This window comes from Charadrius vociferus, unplaced genomic scaffold (genome assembly GCF_000708025.1).
Source record: "Charadrius vociferus isolate BGI_N301 unplaced genomic scaffold, ASM70802v2 scaffold15, whole genome shotgun sequence".
Taxonomy (NCBI): Eukaryota; Metazoa; Chordata; class Aves; order Charadriiformes; family Charadriidae; genus Charadrius; species Charadrius vociferus.
Genome location: NW_009650064.1, coordinates 15,512,969 through 15,533,675, shown reverse-complemented (window position 1 = coordinate 15,533,675; position 20,707 = coordinate 15,512,969). Strand labels below are relative to the sequence as shown.

Here is a 20,707-nt window from a genome sequence, read left to right as displayed (position 1 = left end):
AAGAATTACAGCTTGGTGCAATTACTAATGTCATCTTTAAAAAAAGAAAAAGAAAAAAAAAAAAACAACAACAAAAACCCACGGTGCCACCAGCCACCAATTCTCTGAGAATCTTCAGAAATCTATCAAACTTAACCTTCAAGACATGGTTGTTTCCCCTCTTGTTTCTCCCTCCCACCCCACTTTGGGAGCATAGCTTATCTCCATATGGCATCCCCCATGTGTTAGTCAACACAATTTGCAGAAGCATTTGGAACATCATTCCCAACACAGGATTGTCTGGACTATTACTTGTTCAAGGAAGCTGAAGTCACCTTTTACTCCAGCATGATGCTTAAGACAGAAGCTACTGCTTGGGGCGTATGATAATGCACAGATACACAAGAGAATAAAAAAAAAGAGTTGTAGCCCAAAACTGAGCGTGATACAGAACAGATTAGTGTAAGGTGATGCCCCAATTTCTTTTTTCCTCATAAACTCAAATCCTTATGCAAATCAAGACTTCAGGCTCAATATACTCTAAATCATCTGGAAAATCTTCATCGGTCATGACTTGTTTACTTCATGTTGTATACTTCCCATACTGCTACTTTCAGAGTACTAATCTTCAATAAATTGTCTACACCAAATAAATAAAGGTGCACTTTATTTTGTGCATGTGAAATATAGCTACCAATGTTTTCTGTAGACATATGGACAGTTTAAAGAGTAAGAGAGAGACAGTCCAGAGCTATTCGCCCTTTGTCACCAGTCGGAACGACAGCTGTCACACACCCTTTACTGACCCAGTACAAATAAACTGAGATCAAAACCATCAGGTTTCATCCATCTTTTGAACAAGACCTTCAGAAGAAGGGGTGAGATGAGGAACAGTGTGGTTTCGTCTTGAAAACCTCCTACCACAGTGCAAAAGTCCTCTTCTTTAAGCTTACAATAGACAAATGAGATTTGTATCCGTGACTTCTGTCTCAAGTGTTTTCCATGTTAGAAGATGACTGTACCACATTTGGTTTTCTATCTCATCTCAAGAACATCTGATTTGTAACATAATGACTGCCTTCCTTTTGGAAAATAACTGGGCATTTTTCTGAGCAGCTTCACTGAATCTGTAATTCTAGATTAGATTAAGGTTTGACAATGTTGGTCTGATAAACTTAACCAAAAACATCCACATGGAGCAATGCTAGCAGCCTTGTTATTTCAAAAAAACTGCCAAAAAACCAAAAACCAAAACCAAAAAAAACCCAAACCACAAACAAAACACAAAACCAAAAAAGCCAACCAAAAATATCCTGGGCACATAAACTGAAGGCACCTAAATTGAGAGGTAATAGATCACTTGAGGCTTTGGAACAACTTCATAATTTTTACTAGAAAACAGAGTTACAACAGATAGGAGAATCCTCTGCCAGATTGTCATAGGCAGTCCAGACTTCCAGCTCTCGGGCTTCTCATAGCACATAACTCAGCTTCTGCATAAAACAAGGTTTCTAGTACTTTACATTATGCATAAAAGTCTAAAGATGCAAATCAGATTTCAGCCATCACCTCCCAAACCCCAGCTGCACAATCCTTTCCATTTCTTGTACTAGCTCTGAAGCGCTTGATTATGCAGCAAGCTGATTCGATTTGTTAATTGAGAAGAAAGATTTTCACTTTTTCTTCTCAAGTCAGTTTCTGACTGGTTTAACATGCTAAATCATCTCAGTGCAAACTAAGACAATAAAGTTAGACGCAAGGTAGGAATGTGAATCATTGAGGCAGGAAAGGATGGAGGAGGAGTACAAATTCCTCCTTTTCAGTGGCAGTAAACTAAGAGAAGACACTGAATAGCAGGACTCCTGCTTGATGTTATCTTTAAGGATAAAATGCCCTGGAGAACTGCATTAGCACCATGCAGATAATACTGCAGTCCTGGGAAGAGAAAGGGCCCAGAAAGTTCATCTGAACAGATTTAACCCTGACCTAGTTGGTAGAGAGCACTCCAAAGGACTCCAAAAGAATAGATTCCCACCTGCTGAAGACATGTTTTAAGGTCTTATGGAGATGTTAAATACCAAAAGACAAACCAGCATGAGGGAAGCAACTGTGGTCAGTGTTACAGGATTTCAGATTGTAACATCTTTCTTTGAGGCTATTATTATGGTTTCCAGTTCTTCAGTGGATTCCTATTCCAGAAAAATAGAGTCTCTTGTAAGCAGCTCTTTCACCAGCAGAAGTCAAGAGAAAAAGGACACTTCAAAAGACACATGAACTGAAGGGAGTTAAATACAATCTAACCTACAATCACTGATACACACCTTAAGAGCTCCTGTTTAGTACTACACTAAAAAAGACTGTGGACAGAGGCTTATCAATCTGATCTCTACACTGATATCATACACCGCATGATCAATTGATTTTGCATTTAGTTTTTGTTTTTCAAATACAAAATAATTATCTGAATGAAACCCACACAGGTATCTAAGGAAGCCACTTCATGATAGCAATTACTTTGGAACTAAAGTTAATGAAAATACTCTTGCTTTGTAATTTAAAAAAACCCCTCACTTTAAGTAGCTCCAACTTAAAGTTGAATCAACTGCTCAAAACCCCTCAAACACTACTTTAAAAAGTACTTAAAATCTGTAGGAAAAAAAAATACGGCAAGCAAACAGAATATCCTGCGTCGCTATTATCAGTAAAATGAAATAAAAGCAGAGCTAAGTACTTTCAAATTTGCATTTCTGAATTACATTTCTATAGTAAACATAGTAAAAGAAGGCTCATGACATTTTCACTCTTCCAATTTTGTTAAGGTATTTTAAAGCCTGATGGTTTGGAATGTTCATAGAAGTCCTGGAAACAATAGGCCAACAAGTACCTGGCACACAAACCATTCCCAAACCTGCCTTCCCACCCTGCTGTGTAGCTGCAGCCAGAGTATCACTAAAGCAGCTTAATTCCCCTCATCCAGTTCAACACTCAACTGTTCAGGTACCACTGCTTATGAGGGCAAATCCAAACTGGTTTGAGTTATATGGATTAAAAGTAACTGGTTTTAGAAAGTTCGTTCAAACCAATTTATTCAGAATGATCAGGATTTGTGACTGTGCAAGCACAACATAATGCTGAGTTGCTTTACCAGAGAAGGCAAAAACTATACTAGCTTTGTTGGGGGGAAGCCAGAAATTATATAGCTGCACTATCACAAAGCTTTTAATATCAACATGACATGTTCTAAGAAACATGAGTGCAACAGGTGGATTTTTTTCCCCCTCATTTTTAAAACTTAATTCATTTCAATAAATATTTACCTATACCAAAAAATATCACCAAAAATAGGACTGGGAAGTCTATTATCCATTATATTTAAACCTTTCCTGAGAGACATTTGTTTAATCTGTTCTTTAAAATTTAATTACTGACATGGGAATTTTATCGTCTCCTTAGACCATAACTTTAAAACTTGAGATGTAAACTGTATTTTGTCAGACCTTCAAATAAAAGTAGTAACTAAAAATCAAACATCCAGAACAGTATTCATAACATATGATATGTGAATTAAAAACACTTAATTTTTCACAAAAATAGTTTTTTAGGTATGAAGAGAGTGCCTTACTTTTTCAGAAACAGAAGCCATCATGTCTTGAATAAAAAAAATGTACAAAACTGAAAGCAACTAATGATATGAGGCAGCAAAAGTTTCATTTAGCAGTCCTGACATATGCTAACAAAGTAACATAAACTCTCTTCCCACCACTGGAAGCAAACAAGAATTCTGCAACTGAAACTTCCCATTCAATATTTGAACTGTTTGTCAAATGGCAAAGAACTATTTCATCATCTATGAGAAATGAAACCACTACATCTTAGTGATTTTTTTTTTTTTCTCCTAAATAAACTATTTCCTTCAGCTGTTAAAACAGATACTCTCTGGAGAAAAGAGAAAACACCTCACTATTATCAAAACTCCTCCCTTGATACCCATCACAGCATTTTGGAATTACTGACAGCTTTGTCAAGAGTAGCTGAATGTAAGGAACAGTGCTTCTGCACTCCATCATGAAAAGGTCCACACGTATTTCCATTCAAGGGTAGTAATCTATTTTAAAACAAGAATTTATTGTGTTATAGTATAAAGACACTAAACACAAAACAATGTGTTTAACAACATGAACATTGACACAAAATAAAAGCAAGATCGTTTCAAGCCAATTCTGTAACCATTTCATGTAAGAAATTCCAAGTGAAAGGAAGTTACATACACAGGGTCACCCTACAGAAAGGGTGGCACCACCTTCATCTAGTTCAAGCCCTATTTCAGGACATCATAGCATTGTCAGAATAGTTGCATTATTTTGAGGGCTTGAGTGGTATATAGGCTTTGTCTTGGCCCTCTGCATATAGGTGAACTTACCCACAGATCTACAAGAGAACCAGTGGAGGCATTTCTACTGTAAACTAAAAGACCTGAGGTACATTCTCTTCTAATCTACCTTGCATTTTTTTTGATCTAAGTATTTCATAGGTGGGGTTATTAAAGAGCAGCATAAATTTCATTATTTAACTTCATTGTAGTCCATGTGATAGCATAGAACAATAAAATGTATAATGCTTTGCACTACAACGCACATCTTCAACAAAATACATACAGTATATCACAAAGCTTCTCTGAAACCATGTATTGCAGTATGGCAAGCCACCACATGAAAAGATACATGAATCTGAGAAGATGTACTTGAATCGTTTCTCCAGAGACCTTACCTTGTGTCACAATAAGGTCTCTTTCCTGTGGACTATTTGAAAGGATCCATTGTGTGAACCATTCATACATGAATTTCTCGAAGATGCAATCATTTCAATCAACACAGAGCAGTTAACATGAATATACAGATTAAGTATCAGATTACTGCTCTTTCATATGAACCGTTTCCAAAAATAACCAGTTTGATTAACTCACAACAATAAAATTTCTCTAAATAAAAAATTAGGAGCAGAACTATTTCATTTGCTTAAAATGATTATTTTTGGCTCTTAAAAGAAACTGAATTCTAAGTTTTAAAGGCTCATTGTGAAAATATATACACACACATCAAATTTATATCCAAAGCTAGATTTTACCATTGAGTTTTAAAGGCCAAGAGATATTTTCAATACAGTAGAAAAAATAGCAGTTCCTGAAGTATATTGTAGTCTCACTTCACTGATAATATCCATAATTCAGCTGCTGTACAAAATACTTCTCTGAAGCAAATCCACCTGAACTCTATCCACCCTGAGTTAAGCATCTATACTTTTTTAAAAGGTTTTAAACATTATGTAACAGAGAAGTATGTACAAGGCTATAAAACTTGTCAGTTATCATACAGCAATAAGAAAAAAAAAAAAATCAGAATTTCCAGCCAATTTATTTTGTTTGTTATGGTAGTTATTCATTCCGGGTTGGGTCTGGGGTTGTTTGGGGGGGGGGGGGGGGGGGCTTTTTTTTGTTTGTTTTTAAATCAAGTAGTTACTTGATTTAGACATTCATGCATTAATTGCTTGAATATATTTTTTTTGAGTGCAACAATAAGGCAACAGTAAAAAAAAGTTATAGAAATTTTGCATATGTGTTATTAAGTTTATAAAAGTGCTTCCTAAAAAGACAACCTAATTGCGGTATCAAAATATTAGAGCGGTGAGAACAACTATAATTTCAGTAAATGTTGCTCCATAGAAAAATGTCAATCTGATTTTAGGCTTCTCCCCCTTTTTTGGTGAAGTAAAAGCCTGGAAAAAAAAAATTGGTATGGCTGGGGGGGACAAGCAAGTTAAGAAAATATACTTTAGTCTAAACTTAAATAAGAAGGTCCACACTTTTTTGTCAAAACATTAAGCCTCTGTCAAAAATGTATTTTTTTTTTCTTTTTATAGTACAGGATTAAAAGACAAGATGATGCTTACAAGATAAAGAAATAATTTACATGAAAATATCTTCTGACAAAGCTTTTCAATCAAAATATTGTTTTGTAACATTCAAACATGACATACAACAACAAAAGAAACAGTGAATGCAAACAAAAAATGTTATATGGATTGCTTTCAAACACATAAATAAATGAAATATTGGTGTAGGCAGTAGGGCTCATGCTGATGGCTAGCAGGAAATAACAGTGTGCAATCTATTTGGAAAAAGCTCTAAAGTACAAATTACAAGCCCAATTACGGACTGCAGCAAATTCAGTTATATCACTGCCATCCTCTCCTATCTCCAAAATAAATTCTTGATTAAATCACTCATACCCTAAATTACTCATACCTTTGCTTCAGAGATATGAATAACTATATACAAAAAGTAGTTTTATTTCACCATAGGGATAACATTGTACCTCTCTGCCAATGTCACTTGAAAAACCTTCCATGTCAAAACAATTTGACAGCAGATAAACAATTTAATAAATATGCAATGATCTTATTACAGTCCTTCAGCTAAGCATGTTAACTCATGCTGCTAGTTTTGTGATCACAGTGCATAGAATCCAAATATAAAAGAATGGGGTGGCTTTTAAGGTAATGGTAGATCCCTTGCTTATAATCCAAATATATCCGAAACTTTCATAAGCTCTGTCATGCACGAATCTTTTTTTTGTGGCAGGAGCAAAACCTTTCCCTGGTACAATGTCCATTGCCGGCAATGGATGCACCAAAACCGCCAAGGAGCTCAGTGTTATTGCACAATATATGAAGACCTGGAATTCTTCCAAAAGCTTAAAATAAAAATAATGGAATTATTCTGACATTTCTGGACACCTGCATTAATACTGTATGACTAATAAAAGCATGTCAGTTGCATGGACTGAACCAGCGATCAACATGCGCCCAGAATGCACACTAGTAAAAATGCAGTCAAAGGAAGTAGTCTTCATTGCCTATAGGTCACTTCCAGTCAAAGGTTAAAGTTCAAAGACTGAATGATCAAAGTGCTCATTTTCTCAGTAGGACTATCTTCTGCTACGAGGATCACAAAATGGTGGCATCAACATGTGTCATCTTTAAAATAAAAGAAGAGCATTTATGGAAAACATATAAACATTCTAAGTCCAAATTAGCAAGGTGCTGTACGTAGAAATAATTCCTAGCATAGACAGTAACATGCAGTGGAAATACACCGATTGAATAACTCTGCAGTTTTGTTCAATAACGTCTCAGGAAAAAGAGAATATCAAACATAAAACTTCCAAAATACACATACACCCCCAAGCATATTAGTATTAGCAAATATTCCATTAAAAAGACAGTAATTTCCATACTCGGTATTTAGAAAGCCACTCATCAGGAAACTGAAAGACCAAACATGCTTAACATTTTGCCCCCTCGAAGTGCGGCAGGTCCACACCAGCTATCAAATGGAGAAATCCTTTTATAAGGAATATCTAGTGGTAAGAGCTGTCAGAGGGGGCTTCTCCTGATGCATTCTCAACCCTCTATAGATATAAATGTATATATATTTTCACTGATTTCTCAAGGATCAACATGAACTATAGCTGACAGAATTATGCAAAAATAATAGGTTACTACTATAATTCTAAAATCCTAAATGTGAAAATAACTTACATTCACTAAATTTTAGATACTGTGATTGGACAGACCATATTACAAAAAAAAAAAGTATTCTCTGCCAATCTCTTCTGCATTATGCTCAATATTAAAGTAAATATTTGTCTGTGAAAGGTCTCCCTTTTAAAGTTTCTCTTCCACACCTCAACCTGCAGTACATTTGCATCTGGTAACAGTAAATATTAAGCTTGTTAATAGAAAGCAAACTTACTGTCTGGTTACTTTTAATGCACTTATTTGTAATCCCACACACTTAGAAAATGTAGCCTCATAAAGGGTATTTTTACTATTTACAGATTTAGTATCTATAAAGTAGCAGCCAACAATTCTACATTCTCATTGGAAAACATCATCAATACTACTACATGTAAAAAACCTCTTCATTTTCATCATAGGGTACTGTAAATATAAAAAAGATTAGACAAGGATGCAAGACACATAGAAGGGGTATTTAGATGGTGTACTAAAAGCTTAGGCCAAATACCAGCGAAAACAGTTCCTAGTTAAAAAAAACAAACAAATCCCAAAATAACAAACCCCCCTCCCCCCTCCAAAAAAAAGCAAAACCCAAAAGCAGTAAGGAGGTGCTGGTTGAAAACAACCAACCATTGCCCTCTTTTTTCACAAAAATCTACCTCCTGACAACATCAAAGCCAGGCAATAGCTCTATGAAAGCAATTTCAGTCTGGATGCCCAAGAGAACTGTATCTGGAAGATCCTCCTTTGCCTTTAACACAACATGATCAACTCTCAGATTAAAATTCAACATGAAATTCAATGTACAATGGAAGCAGACATTGGGTAGGGCAAACAATCTAGAAATATTTTTAGTTATCAAAGATCAGTAGTATTGAAAGAGGGCTTGCAAGCACATCAGTTTGTAGTAAACAAGACCCATAACTCTGCTTATGAAATAAGTTGCTTTGTTGGGTCAGGGATGAAATTACAGATTAAAAATTCTGTAATAAGGTAAATGCACAGAGACATTTGTTTATGTGTCAGAATATATCTCAAAGTGCCACTTTATCCCTCTGTGTTCATATTGGTTTGCTTTACATCAGCTCCCAACCATGCACTATTTGCTCCCAGCTAAATAAATTCCAGGCACTCACTGGAAAAAAAAAAAATATTTCCTTCAAATGCATATATTAAAAGTGATGACAGTCTTACTCCTTTCTCATCAAAACACAGGGATTCAATTTCACATAAAAGCTAAGCCAGTCCAATAGCTAGCTGACAAAAGAAGGGGCGGAACCACTTTGCATCTCCCTCCACACGTGCGTTAGCACTGGCATGTATTTCACTCAGTGGTTACCCTCGGACAGCTGGTTTTCTTTCTTGGTTGGGATTGTTTTTATTCCACTAAATTACCCAGCCCAAAAGTGTATCAACCACAAGATTATATATGTGACAATTTAGTTGAAGCAGGAGCAGAAAATGAAGGTGACAGAGTCACTTTTTCCAAGAATCACTTTTTCCAAGGGCTTATGAATCTTTCCAGGTGTACATAACATCGAAGACAGTTCTTTTCCAGAGAGAAGTGGTTAAAATTCAAATGGGAAGTGTAGCTTGTCTGCTAGTGTAACCCACTATTTCTTCAAACTCATTAAGAAAACATTGAAAATTTAAAGATTGTGCCTTGACAGTCTTGGTTTATGTCCACAGAAGAGAAACAAAATTACTTGTAATTTTGTGACACACAAAACTTGAAGGAAAAACCTTCTAGCATTTAAGAAAATTTGTGTCCAGTGGGCACGTTTTATTTTTTAATGTAAGACTTTAACGGTGGAGGGGAAAAGCCCAATGAACTTTTAATCATGACCTCCTTTGTAATTAGTACTTAAAAAGAGAGTTAAAAACAAATGAAGATATTACGAAGCAAAATAGTACAAGTTATTTAAATGAAGTGACTTGCTTTCTCTCACCACAGGCTGCCTTTTAGGTAGCTCTGTATTTGGGGAGGGGTAGGGTTTTCTGACTTTCAGAAAACAGACGTTGCATAGTTACTTCAAAGTAATTAAATGACTTGTTTAGTGGACTATAAGCAGCCTGATGGTGTTGAGCCACAATTATATTGCAGCTTCCAGAGTAAGATAACCCACATTTCTTTTCATACTCATTTGGTGTTTTGCTTGTTTAACTCAAATTGAATTTCATGAATATGAAATCAAAGTAGTATCTGCAGACTGTTCTCCTTGATAGACTTCAATCCTGAATCAAAATGAGACTAAAACAAATTCAAAGTAGACAGAACATATTTTAGTCACAAGATAAAGTCAATAAATGAAACTTTACTTGTTTCTCTTTAAAAATAACTAGCAAGTGAAAACAAAAAAAAAAAGTTAATAAAAAACTCTCCCAAAATTGCCAATAAAGAGAAAGCAAAACTAGAAATGGAGAAGCATCGAACATTACAAGAGTGTGAAAACAGAAAAAGAAGAAAAAGTGACTATCAAATAATCTGGTGACAGTGAAAAACCCCAGCCTCACAGGCAATAGGCTTACTGTTCTTGGAGTCAATTTTAAAAACAACATAATGTACGACCACACAATAAACAGTCCTAAGTTTCTTAAATACTTCTTAATCCCATGGCATATAGCTCTCCTCTTACTGTAATTGAAGTCACTTTGTTTGAGATATACTATCAGAGTATTATGAGAAACAGACTTTCATTCTGTTACATTACCATATATCAAAAAACCCATGGGTCTCAGCTCATGAAGAAACTCTCAAGTTTCTCTTGTTAAGGCATCCACGGGCTTTTAAGAATCTAAGGGTGAAGGCTTTGGCATTTGCCTCTCCAGTAATTAACTCCTATTGTCTCAAAATACCTGGTCTCATTTCACATAGGGGACAGACCATGTCCCAGGGTGGGAAAGCAGTGAAAAACAGAGGATGTCTTACGATGGAGCCTTCAGTGAAACATAGTGACGGGACCAACTCCTCCTGCACCACCCTCGCATATGCTATTACCTGGTCTAACACATCCCTTCCCAAAATACATGGGCTTCCAATAATTGCCATTTGTGTAATATTTTCCTAGGGAAAGCAAAGAAAGTATTGACCAACAAATGAGAAGAAAAGTATAGCCTGTCTCTACCCCTTCCTCCTTTCTTTCCTCACCAATGGAGTGGATAAGACAAGAACATACAGCCAACCCCAGCTCTAGGAAGAGGATGAGAACGTTGAGGCAGAAGAAAGAAACCGCACAGTATAACAGCCAGACAGAGAGCACACATAAAGGAAAAAAAAAAAAAAGCCCAAACAAAACAAAAACTACTGAAACCAAACCAATATAACACTATCATTGCAGACACTGTAGTACTCTATGTAGCAATTTTGGTGTGGGTTTTTTTTTTAATCAGGTACATATAGAGTCTTATTACTATATTACTATTAGTTCTTAAGAGCCATAAGTTAGCCAACTGTCCCACATTGGAAATTCCGATCAGCAGCGGAAAACTATTAAAACACTCAGCTCTTTACAAACGTATAGGCATCTTTTAATTGCTGTAAAAGCTCTTAAAGTGTTACCAACAATAACAAAAGAGCTAGAGCTCTAGGTTTAGAGCTAAACCTAGTTTCATTATGAACCTTCCTCAACCCCAAACTTGAGACTTGTCATGGACTAATACAGTTTACAAGCACTTTCATTAAAATTCAATCCCACAATTTAAAACATACAAATCTGTGCTGTTTAAATTTCCATCAGGAATTACTAAAATGTGATATGAAAAAAATCACAGCAGAGTATCTCAGAAACAGGATTTTAATAACTTTTTGAAATTTAAAAATGAGTTTAAGGCTTTAAATGCATTTATCCTACTTTCCTACATTTTAATTGCCTTCAGCCTGAAAAAATCTTCAAAATCCCTGGTCCTAGTTAAATACTTACCATGATACCACCATTTTGTTTTCTTTGGATTCTTGTTACATGTTCTTACATAAAATGAGTTATCTGGAGGTCGCCTCTGCAACAGAAGAAAAGACCTACAAATAATCAAACAATCCTCATATTGTAATACATGAGCTATTTAATAAGCTTATGAAAGGCTTCATATGAATGCAGTGAAAATGAGGTAACAGGCACGACTAGACCTTTGTCAAGAAAAATCTCTTAAGGATCCAGGTAACAATTCTTACTGGAGATACTCCAAGCAAACAATTCATGAAAAATATCAAACAGTTTGGAGATAGGTAGGGTAAGAAATAAATAAAAAAGACAACAAAAAGCAACCCACAAGAAGTGAACAGCTATTGTTCAAGAAAAACCAAATGAGATTCCTTCGCAGTTTGGAATCCAATTCTAATATATTAGATCCAATTCACATCCATAAGTCTCAGCTTGGAATGAGTAAAAAAATGAACTAAACCAAACATCCATATCTGACCAATATTTCATATTCTTCAGCTTTTTTCCTAAGTGTCATCATTATGCAAAACCAAAGTCATAGGATACAATACAAAGCCATTTGGGGGGGTTTTCTACCACATACACATGACAAAGACTGACTGGGAAGTGACATAAATAGGTATGTTTGGATAGAACAGATGTACAAGCTCTGACCACATGTAACTTCCACAGATATTCCACTGCGAAAGAAATGGTCAGGAGTAAAATGGTAAGCTCTTTATAAAAAAAAGGCCTAAAGGTATCAGTGCCACTCATCTATGACCAAAAGAGCAGCTTAGAACCGTTTAGTTAACTGAAATGAAAATGACCAAGATCACTGAAATAGTACAGTTGCAAAGCTGCACAAACATCTGCGTTAAAGACATTTCAATAGTCATTTTGCACTACTTTTTGAGACTGAATCAATTTACAAATGATTGTCCTAAAACATGACTGAACTCCACAATTAGTACAACTGGAAGGGTTCCATTCAATCCTCTTTTCCAATAATGATATATGAGCAGATTACCATTAAAAAAGTGACAAAATACTCACTGCACTGTTTATTTTGCAGTTCTGGCTTAGTATTTTATCAATGGTAGCAATGTAGATATAGCAGTTTTGCCTATTTTAGAATTTGAGAAATTGAAGTCTCACTTAGCAAAGTAGAATTTACTTATTCTGCTCCAACAGTGCTAAAAAAGCCCATACCTTTTCTTTGCAGCTGGAAAGCATGCTAATAATGCTAAGACAAACAGATTGCACTGAGAGCGCTGGAGACCAGTCTTCTGTTAGAATGGATAAACAGATATGACCATTGCTATAAACATGAGGATGAACAGGAATATTGTCTCCAGTAAACATGACCTAAAAAAAAAAAAAAAAAAAAGAGAAGAACACACGTAATTGTAATTCACGTTTTAAATAAGACTGTATTGCTTTTGGCAAAACAATAACATCCTATTTAAGAAGTGGATCTGCCATTTTCACTTATACTAAATAATACACTTTACCATGTTAGGTTCATTCCTTTTTGGAAGCTATTAATTGAAATGTAAAATAAAGCAATGCAAGCCTAAATAGCTAGTGAAGATGAAGTTAAATAAATGGTTAAGCGTCAGGTTTTTCTATGAGTATTTATGTAGGATAGAAAAACACAAAGGTAACAGCATAAAGTTTTTATATCTTGGAGCCACAGTCTTTCATGTTCTAAGAAATACAGATGCCTAGCTGAAGCACTAGATTTTAATGATTTCATAAGCCACAATGTTATGCACCAGGAAGCACAATGAGATTTCTATAACCCTGGACACAACAGAAATTAAGTTCTGGACAACTCACCCAGGTTCCAGCATAAAGAGTAAAACGCATCAATCCTATTAACTATAAAATAAAGGACTTGTACAACTGAAGTATGTTACCACATAGGAAATGTATTTTCAGATCATTATTTCAAATGGAATACAGTTTTATTTCACATGGACAAATGTAGAAGAACAGCATTTAGAACCTTAACTCCTCTCTATTAAAAGATAATATCACAGTCAAAAAAGTTTAGAAAATCAATTTTGACAACTATGGCTGTTACATCAAGTTTTTTTTCAAATGCATAGTTGGCTCAGAACCAATGAAAATCAAGTAAAAGTGAAACCTTTGTAGCAGCATTATCCTCCCAAGCTCCCAACATAACCACTGTCATCTTTTATGCAGTCACATAATAAATCTCTACCACTCATAACCATAAAACCCAGAAGCCTCTCAAGTGTTTCCTAAGTTATATAGATACATGTATGTGTACAAATATGTATACACGTACACAACACACCCACCTCATCACTGACTACAGGAAAGAAGCAATACAATCATACAGGAAACTGAAATTAGAGGGCTTAACCTATTTGCCAAATGGCAGATAAGCTTCTAAGGCAGCACAAAAGCTGGATGCAGAATGATCTTTCATAGGTCTTTAAACAGAACGACCAGCCATTGGAATAATCTCCCCAGCGAAGTGGTGGATTCCCTATCACCAGACACTTTTAAGATTCAGCTGGACAGAATGCCGGACTGTCTTGTCTTGACTGTGCTTTTGCCAAGAAAGGTTGGACCAGATGATCCTAGAGGTTCCTTCTAACCTGGTATTCTATGCTTCTGTGAAACTGATATTTCTTAAGCATTGAAGAGCTTACCTTCATAACCCAGTAATGTATTTCACTTCTAACTAATGTCTTTCTTGTAGAAAAAAACAGAATTAGGCATACTAGGTAAGTAAAAGCATGCATGCTATGATAGACAATGTACATTTAAAGGCAGAAAACAACTAAGTGATTAAGCAGAAGTGTACGCTGTCAATTCACAGTAAGTAGATTTGCAGGAGAGAGAATTATGACCCAGATGAACGTCCTGCACAGCAGCATTTTTATAATGGAAATTCTAGCCACCTACAACAATCAAGTATCCAGTACTTAAATACTTGTTTTCTGTGCTAAAAATCAGTGTACATGTATGGATCTAACTTGCTGTTTTACAATAAATTGCACGGAGCCTCAAACACCCGCTGGGTGATGACTACAAACAGTACCTACTTGGAACCAAATGAAAGTGGCTACTCTCCTGTGAGTCACCTATGAGGAGTTCACTGCAAACCTGATGGGGTACAGAAGTACAGGTGGCCAGTTTGTTCCTTAGAATCTAAGACTGAAGTTTCAGCATTCTAGTTTTTATCATGGTACCTAAAAACACATTTATAGTTTAAGTGTCTCTCACAGCTCTGTGCTTCAGTTTCAACACCAATGAGAAAAGTGTCAGAGATCACTCTTGGAATAAGTTGTAACAAACAGGATGAGACCTAAGGCACTCTTGCTTTCCTTCGTCCTTTCTCAGAGGAGCGGCGGTGACTTACCAGCCACGTTGTGCAACATTCCCTTCAGGTAACGGAGGGATGGATGTACAGAGCTCATTCTGCAGCCTAGTAGTATTGTTGCCCCTTCAGTTCTTCATGTCGCCATGAAAGCAACACAGTATCTCACACCTCAATTACAACCACTAGATTTGCAAGCTTCTCTTAAAGATGTCATGTATCTATGCGAATCCCTACCACAAGTATACAGTATTTTCCCCAGCTGTATTACAAATGGCAGCAGAGAAGATGAAAGAGTCGTAGAAACAAACTAAAAAAAAAAAAGGCATTGGAAGCAAAAAGAGAGGGGATGAAGAAGCAGTTCTTTGTTTATTCTACTACAATGCAGTGAAGGGGACCTCCCTACTTAACCCTGTGTTGCTCTTTCACATGATATAAATACCAACCTCAGAGAAGCCTCCAGTTTACACTGCTCTTTCATCACCTATGAAACCAAGTAGACTGTCACAGCACTGTACCTCACTGCAGAGTCATTTTTAAAAGAAAAGGCATCTGCACAATGTGTTTAATACAAATTAAAGTAACTAAACCTCACATTAGGATACGTGGATGATACTAATATTCAGCACGTGTCATGCAGCTATAACCTAAAGGGAGCATTAAGGAAGAAGTAAGCAAGCAGTTACCTGAGGCGAATCAAAAGGATACCGACTACTGAACTTAAATAGAAGCTGAAATTTCTCCCCTTCATATAGTGTTCCTGGAGCACCTTCCATGTCTACAATCCACCTAAGGAATGGGAAAAAACCGTTAGTATTGTGGACTGACAAATCGTAATTTTACTCCTGGAGCACAGGGCTAATCAAATCAGTTACCAATCACAACCAAATCTTCTGAACTCTCCATTAGTATCACAACTATCACAAAAGTGAACAACACATCAAGCCTGCATTTAAAAGAAAAAAGCTTGGTATTTTACATACAGTCATTAATATAGTGCCACAAATTATACAAGAAATTATGACATGAACTCAACACAGATCCATCAGTTCCCAATAAAATGACCGTTAACGTGAGACAACAAAGCTGAAACAAAACATGTGTTCCTAAGTTTATTCCTATACAAAAACAGGCTTGGAAGGAAACAAACTAGTACGTATTCTCTTCCATGTTGTTTTACTTTTCTGTCAAGGAAATCACCAATACAGTTTATTAAAATAAAACCTTTATCCAATGAGGAATGGGAATGCTCTTCTTGCACTTACACCTGTGAAAAACTCAGAAATTAAATGGTATATAACCTGGCAAGTAATGGAACCAAAACTGGAAAAGTTAATAATATAAAAAGGAAAAGGTCACAGAAAAGAAAAAAAAAAGGCAGCTTTGCAACTGTAATAAAGATAACGCCTCAACATATTACAGTATTATTATTCTTCTGCTCCTTCCATCACAATAATATGGAAGTAACTGACAGGTGGAGTTGGGGGAACTGGGAGGTGTCGGGTGTAGGTTTTTTGCTGTGGTTGGTTTTGGGTTGGGTTGTTGGCTTTTTTTTAAAATCCAGTCAAAAACAGATGCTTTGCATATTGTTCAACACATACAGCAACACTCTGCTATCTAACTTCTGTCATTTTGGAGTTCTGTTGTTCATCACAATACCATTCTTTGCAGTATCGCTTCCCCATTTTTGTCTTTCACCCTTGATTGAGTTTTACACATTTGAGCAATACAATAACATGAAGATTCAGCAAGAGACTACAAAAATACTTAAGATTTACATTAGACTCAAGTGAGGCAGTTGAGATTTTTCAGAACAGCAACATGTACAGAAAAGTCGATGTCTCTTCCACATGGCAGTCCGATGATCCTATTCCCAATCTCTCTATCCCCCTGTCATATACACTCTCTGCATGTATTTAAGCTGCACACATTTTATAGCTCCCCCTCTATTACTCTTTTTCTTTCCCTGAGAAAAATTGCTTCTCTACTGAACTGCTAGCTGTCACACTCTTCAGGAGGAATGTACCTTCAACAGTAGCATGATGACGGCTGTACTAGCGTTCCATATTTTAATTTTGTGAAGACTTCTTCAATTTATTCTATTTGCTCTCCAGGACACTTATCTCTTTTAACACCTTCTGCTCTTACATTTATACAAATGCTGCACCGATATTCTTCAGCTTTATTGGTCCTTGTGATGCAGAAACCTTCACTTTCAAGTTTTTAAGATAGTTTCATTTACTAAGTAGAAGATAACTCTGCCTGAACATTGTTCCTTTTATGGTCAAGAAATCACTAGAACCCGTCTTTCCTGTGTGCTTTACGGTTCAGCCATCTCAAATTTCTAATCCTTGTGTATTTAAAATAAATGATTGCTTAACATTTCAAATGACCCAGTTACATCATGGGATCCAATTATTTTATTCAATATCTTTCAAAACCAAGCTAGTATTGCTACACAAATCTTTACTGCATCAGTTCAAACCGCAACTTGATTAATGAACTCAGAACACACTACTTCTCATCAAAACCCTCAAAAAGAAAAAAATGAAATGTTACTTGTGACAGAAAGCTTCTTAAACAGTGACAATTCCAAAATCTAGCATGACAGTAAAGAGGAATTTTTTTATTTGTAAGGTATTGTAAGGTATAAAAATTGTACATGGCAGAAAAAACCCTAATGAGATAGTACTCTGGGAACAGAGATATCCTAAGAAAGATGGTAATCCATAAAGAGAAAGAAAAAAAACAAGATTTTTTTTTTCCTTTTTCATCTGTTTATCTGCTGTAAACTTTCACTTAATAGCTGGGTTGGTTTGTTGGGTTTTTTTGTTTGTTTGTTTAAATGAGCGAAAAATACTTGCAATAATAGTCTGGGTCCTTTTTTTTTCCCCAGAAAATTTAAGTATTTTGCTTCAGGGGCCAGTCCAGCCCAAACCATGACACCAAAGAACATCCAAAGTAAAAGTAAGAAATAAAACCTGTAATTCAGAAGTTGTACAGAGTTTATTATTATTTTTACCAAACTCTGGAAAGTGTTATTTCAATTTGTTTTAGTCATATTCATCTGCATGAACTATCACAAAAACCAGCATCATTTAAAAAGCAACAGCAGTGTTTAACTCAGTATACGCAACACTCAGAAAAGCCACACATAATGTGGTCTGAGTGCTACCACCAAAAACGCAGATGTGAAGCAACATCAGAAGTCAGCTCTATGTTGCTTTTAAATTGATCCATCAATCAATAATATAGCCGAGAACATATAGCCTGAGATTCATACTTTCATAAATGTTTACATCTGCTAAGAATTTTTTTAACATTTCTGCAAAATTAAACTAAGAAAATTATCTAAAAGAAATGTCAACACAGTCTACCTATTTTCAATTTCAGTCTATTAAAACATAGTTTAAATACCAGGAACAACACCTGTCCATTTAAATGGACAGAACACAATATTTAACCACGTTTCTCTTTCCATTTTGCAAATCAAAGAAAAAAAAACTGCAGTAGGGATGAAAGTGCAAAGAAATGTACTTAGATAACTTTGCTCTAAGAAGCTTCCTTGACTTAGAGAAAGAAGGTAATGAATATTAACAGCTACAAAATACACTCGACACAAACAATACAGAAACTTTAAACCAGCTACTCCATTATTCCAATAAATTTAAAGGGGTTTCAGAGGTTAGTAGTTATGAGAGATTGTTAAACTATTTTATTTTAAAATATGCAGATGCTTTTACCAATTGACATTTTGTTGGACAGTAAAATGCCTAAGAAAAATTTAACGAATTTACTGTGCAGTTCCTGAGAGTGTTCAGCATGTTACCGCAATACCCTCATTAAGTAGAAAAATGTTTCACTCCCTAGACTGAAAGCAGAAATTCAGAATGTTAGTTGGAAGAAGTAGTGAAAATGGCATGCAGAGGACTTCTCATTATTTACACTTTTCAGCTTAATAGCAAAAATAAAACAGTATGTATACTTACTGTGTAATTGAATTTTGTACACTCTTTTCATTTAGAGTCATTCCTGGAGGTGGATCATTCTGCAATGCCAATAGTTCTTTTTGTAATCGTTTCTATAAAGAAATTGCACAGAATATTTGAAATATTAAATAAAGTTCAACAATAAACATGCCCAGTAAAGTACATTTCATCCATTACTGAAAGGTAAAAGGAGTTTTTGGAAATTTAAATACAAAGTGAAACTGAAAGGCGAGAAAGAGGGAAGACTCCTCTCCTAGAAATTAAACTGAAAAGTCACAGGCAAAAAAAAAAGTCACAGGCCTTAAACCTACTTTTTTGGTAAAATGCAATGGCACTTACATTTGCAACACTGCTAAGTGAAGAACTGTTTGCTGCGTTACGAAATACACGGAAGTATCCAGGATTTTGTCATATGACAATGTCAATCAGAGCTCTACACCTAGCAGTAAACGTTTCATATTCCCCTGATAGCATCAGATTTACAATTAATTCTCCAAGATTTTAACAACACAACCCTTCCTCCCTTAAGTAATTTCAGATACTTCTGACTGGCATCTGTGCAAGCCCTTGCCTCTTTCTAAGTCATCCCAGAGGACAGAACACAAAACTAAAACAAGACTACATGACTTGCAGAACACAAACTATTTTATAACTTTATAGTAACTACATCTTGGAACCTACAGACTTGCAACATTTAGAAAAGTGTTACACCGGTAGCTCAGGTAATTCGTACCTATTTTGACAGGGATAAATCTGTAACCACAACCAGCTGCTCCTATAACTACCAGAACTGTTTCTTAACAATCTATGGAGCAAGGGAAACGCAACCTCTGTGACGTGCTATCATTGGCACTGCTTTCAGAGTGCGTTTTCTCCACATAAACAGTTATGCAATGTTTTGTCATTTGCAAGCCATCTAGATAACAGAAAGTTCAAGGCTTTCCCATTTCTTACTCTCGTTCTTCCTGGTGACAATTTTTATGGTTACCACCTACGAGTCCACTTCCATCATCTTAGTAGTCAAAATGACCTTAAGTAAGATTTCAGCATGACCTAGCACTGAAGAGGTTCAACATACAGTTTTTTAAAATGTAGGTTTATCACGCATTTGTAACTGTTTCTTACTAATTTTCCAAACAACTTTTCAGATGCATAGAACTTAAAAAAATCCACAGAGGAAAACAAAAGGTGTTCGTATGTCAACATAGAGGTGATTCAGTATCTCATTAATACCTTTGAAATGGGACTGCAATAAATTCAGACACACAACTCCTAAAGAAAATGTCCTCATACATTTGCAATGTACATTATGAAATTACTTTTTGTTTCTATCTAGCAGCCCTGAAAACTTGCTTTGGGCTTCTATTTTCAAATTTCTTACCCTGAACCCAAACACACACTTGAAAAGTCTTTTATTTGCAAACAATTAAACAAATATGTTTTGAAATAAAATGTTATATAATAAAAGCATTTTAAAGGCTGTTATAACTGTTGTACAGATACAAACTGAAAAACACAATGCTAGCATTTTCGTAAGAAAGCTATATACATTGCTAACACCGTGAAAAACAAATTAGACTCCTAGTGTTTGTCTTTTGCTTTCTGCACAGTTTAAGAAAATTTCAGATTATAAACACAAGTGTTTAACACCACTATTATGAATTAAACTGCAAAAGAACAAAGTTCCAAAACCGTTTTACAAATTCTTAATTTGAGTGGCAGAGATGTTTTGAAGTCAATACTTTATGACGCTTTCCAGGACCATCACCGAATAAATCCCTACGGCAGTCAACCTGTGTTTGCCTTGTCATATAGATCATCATACAGAGAAATATTTTAAAAATTCAGAGATTAGAGCCTTACACGATAAGGGAAAATTCAAACTCTTT

General features: G+C 35.6%; 1 protein-coding gene across 1 annotated transcript; it reads right to left on the bottom strand.

Moving 5' to 3' along the window:
* Positions 1-5,466: 5,466 nt before the first annotated feature.
* UBE2W (ubiquitin-conjugating enzyme E2W (putative)) lies at positions 5,467-19,102 on the bottom strand. Its single transcript, XM_009891896.1, has 5 exons — positions 18,819-19,102; positions 15,516-15,618; positions 12,684-12,839; positions 11,475-11,550; positions 5,467-7,011 (listed from the first exon to the last, which is right to left on the bottom strand). The coding sequence occupies exons 1-5, from the start codon at positions 18,857-18,859 to the stop codon at positions 6,998-7,000; spliced, it is 390 nt and encodes a 129-aa protein (XP_009890198.1). The 5' UTR covers positions 18,860-19,102; the 3' UTR covers positions 5,467-6,997.
* Positions 19,103-20,707: the final 1,605 nt, after the last annotated feature.

Coding starts and splice junctions, on each gene's coding strand:
- UBE2W (XM_009891896.1), bottom strand. CDS start 18,859: ATGACTCTAAATGAAAAGAGTGTACAAAATTCAATTACACA. Junction 15,619..18,818: donor GTACAAAATTCAATTACACA/GTAAGTATACAT, acceptor CCCATTCCTTAG/GTGGATTGTAGACATGGAAG. Junction 11,551..12,683: donor TTTCCAGCTGCAAAGAAAAG/GTATGGGCTTTT, acceptor CTTCTGTTGCAG/AGGCGACCTCCAGATAACTC.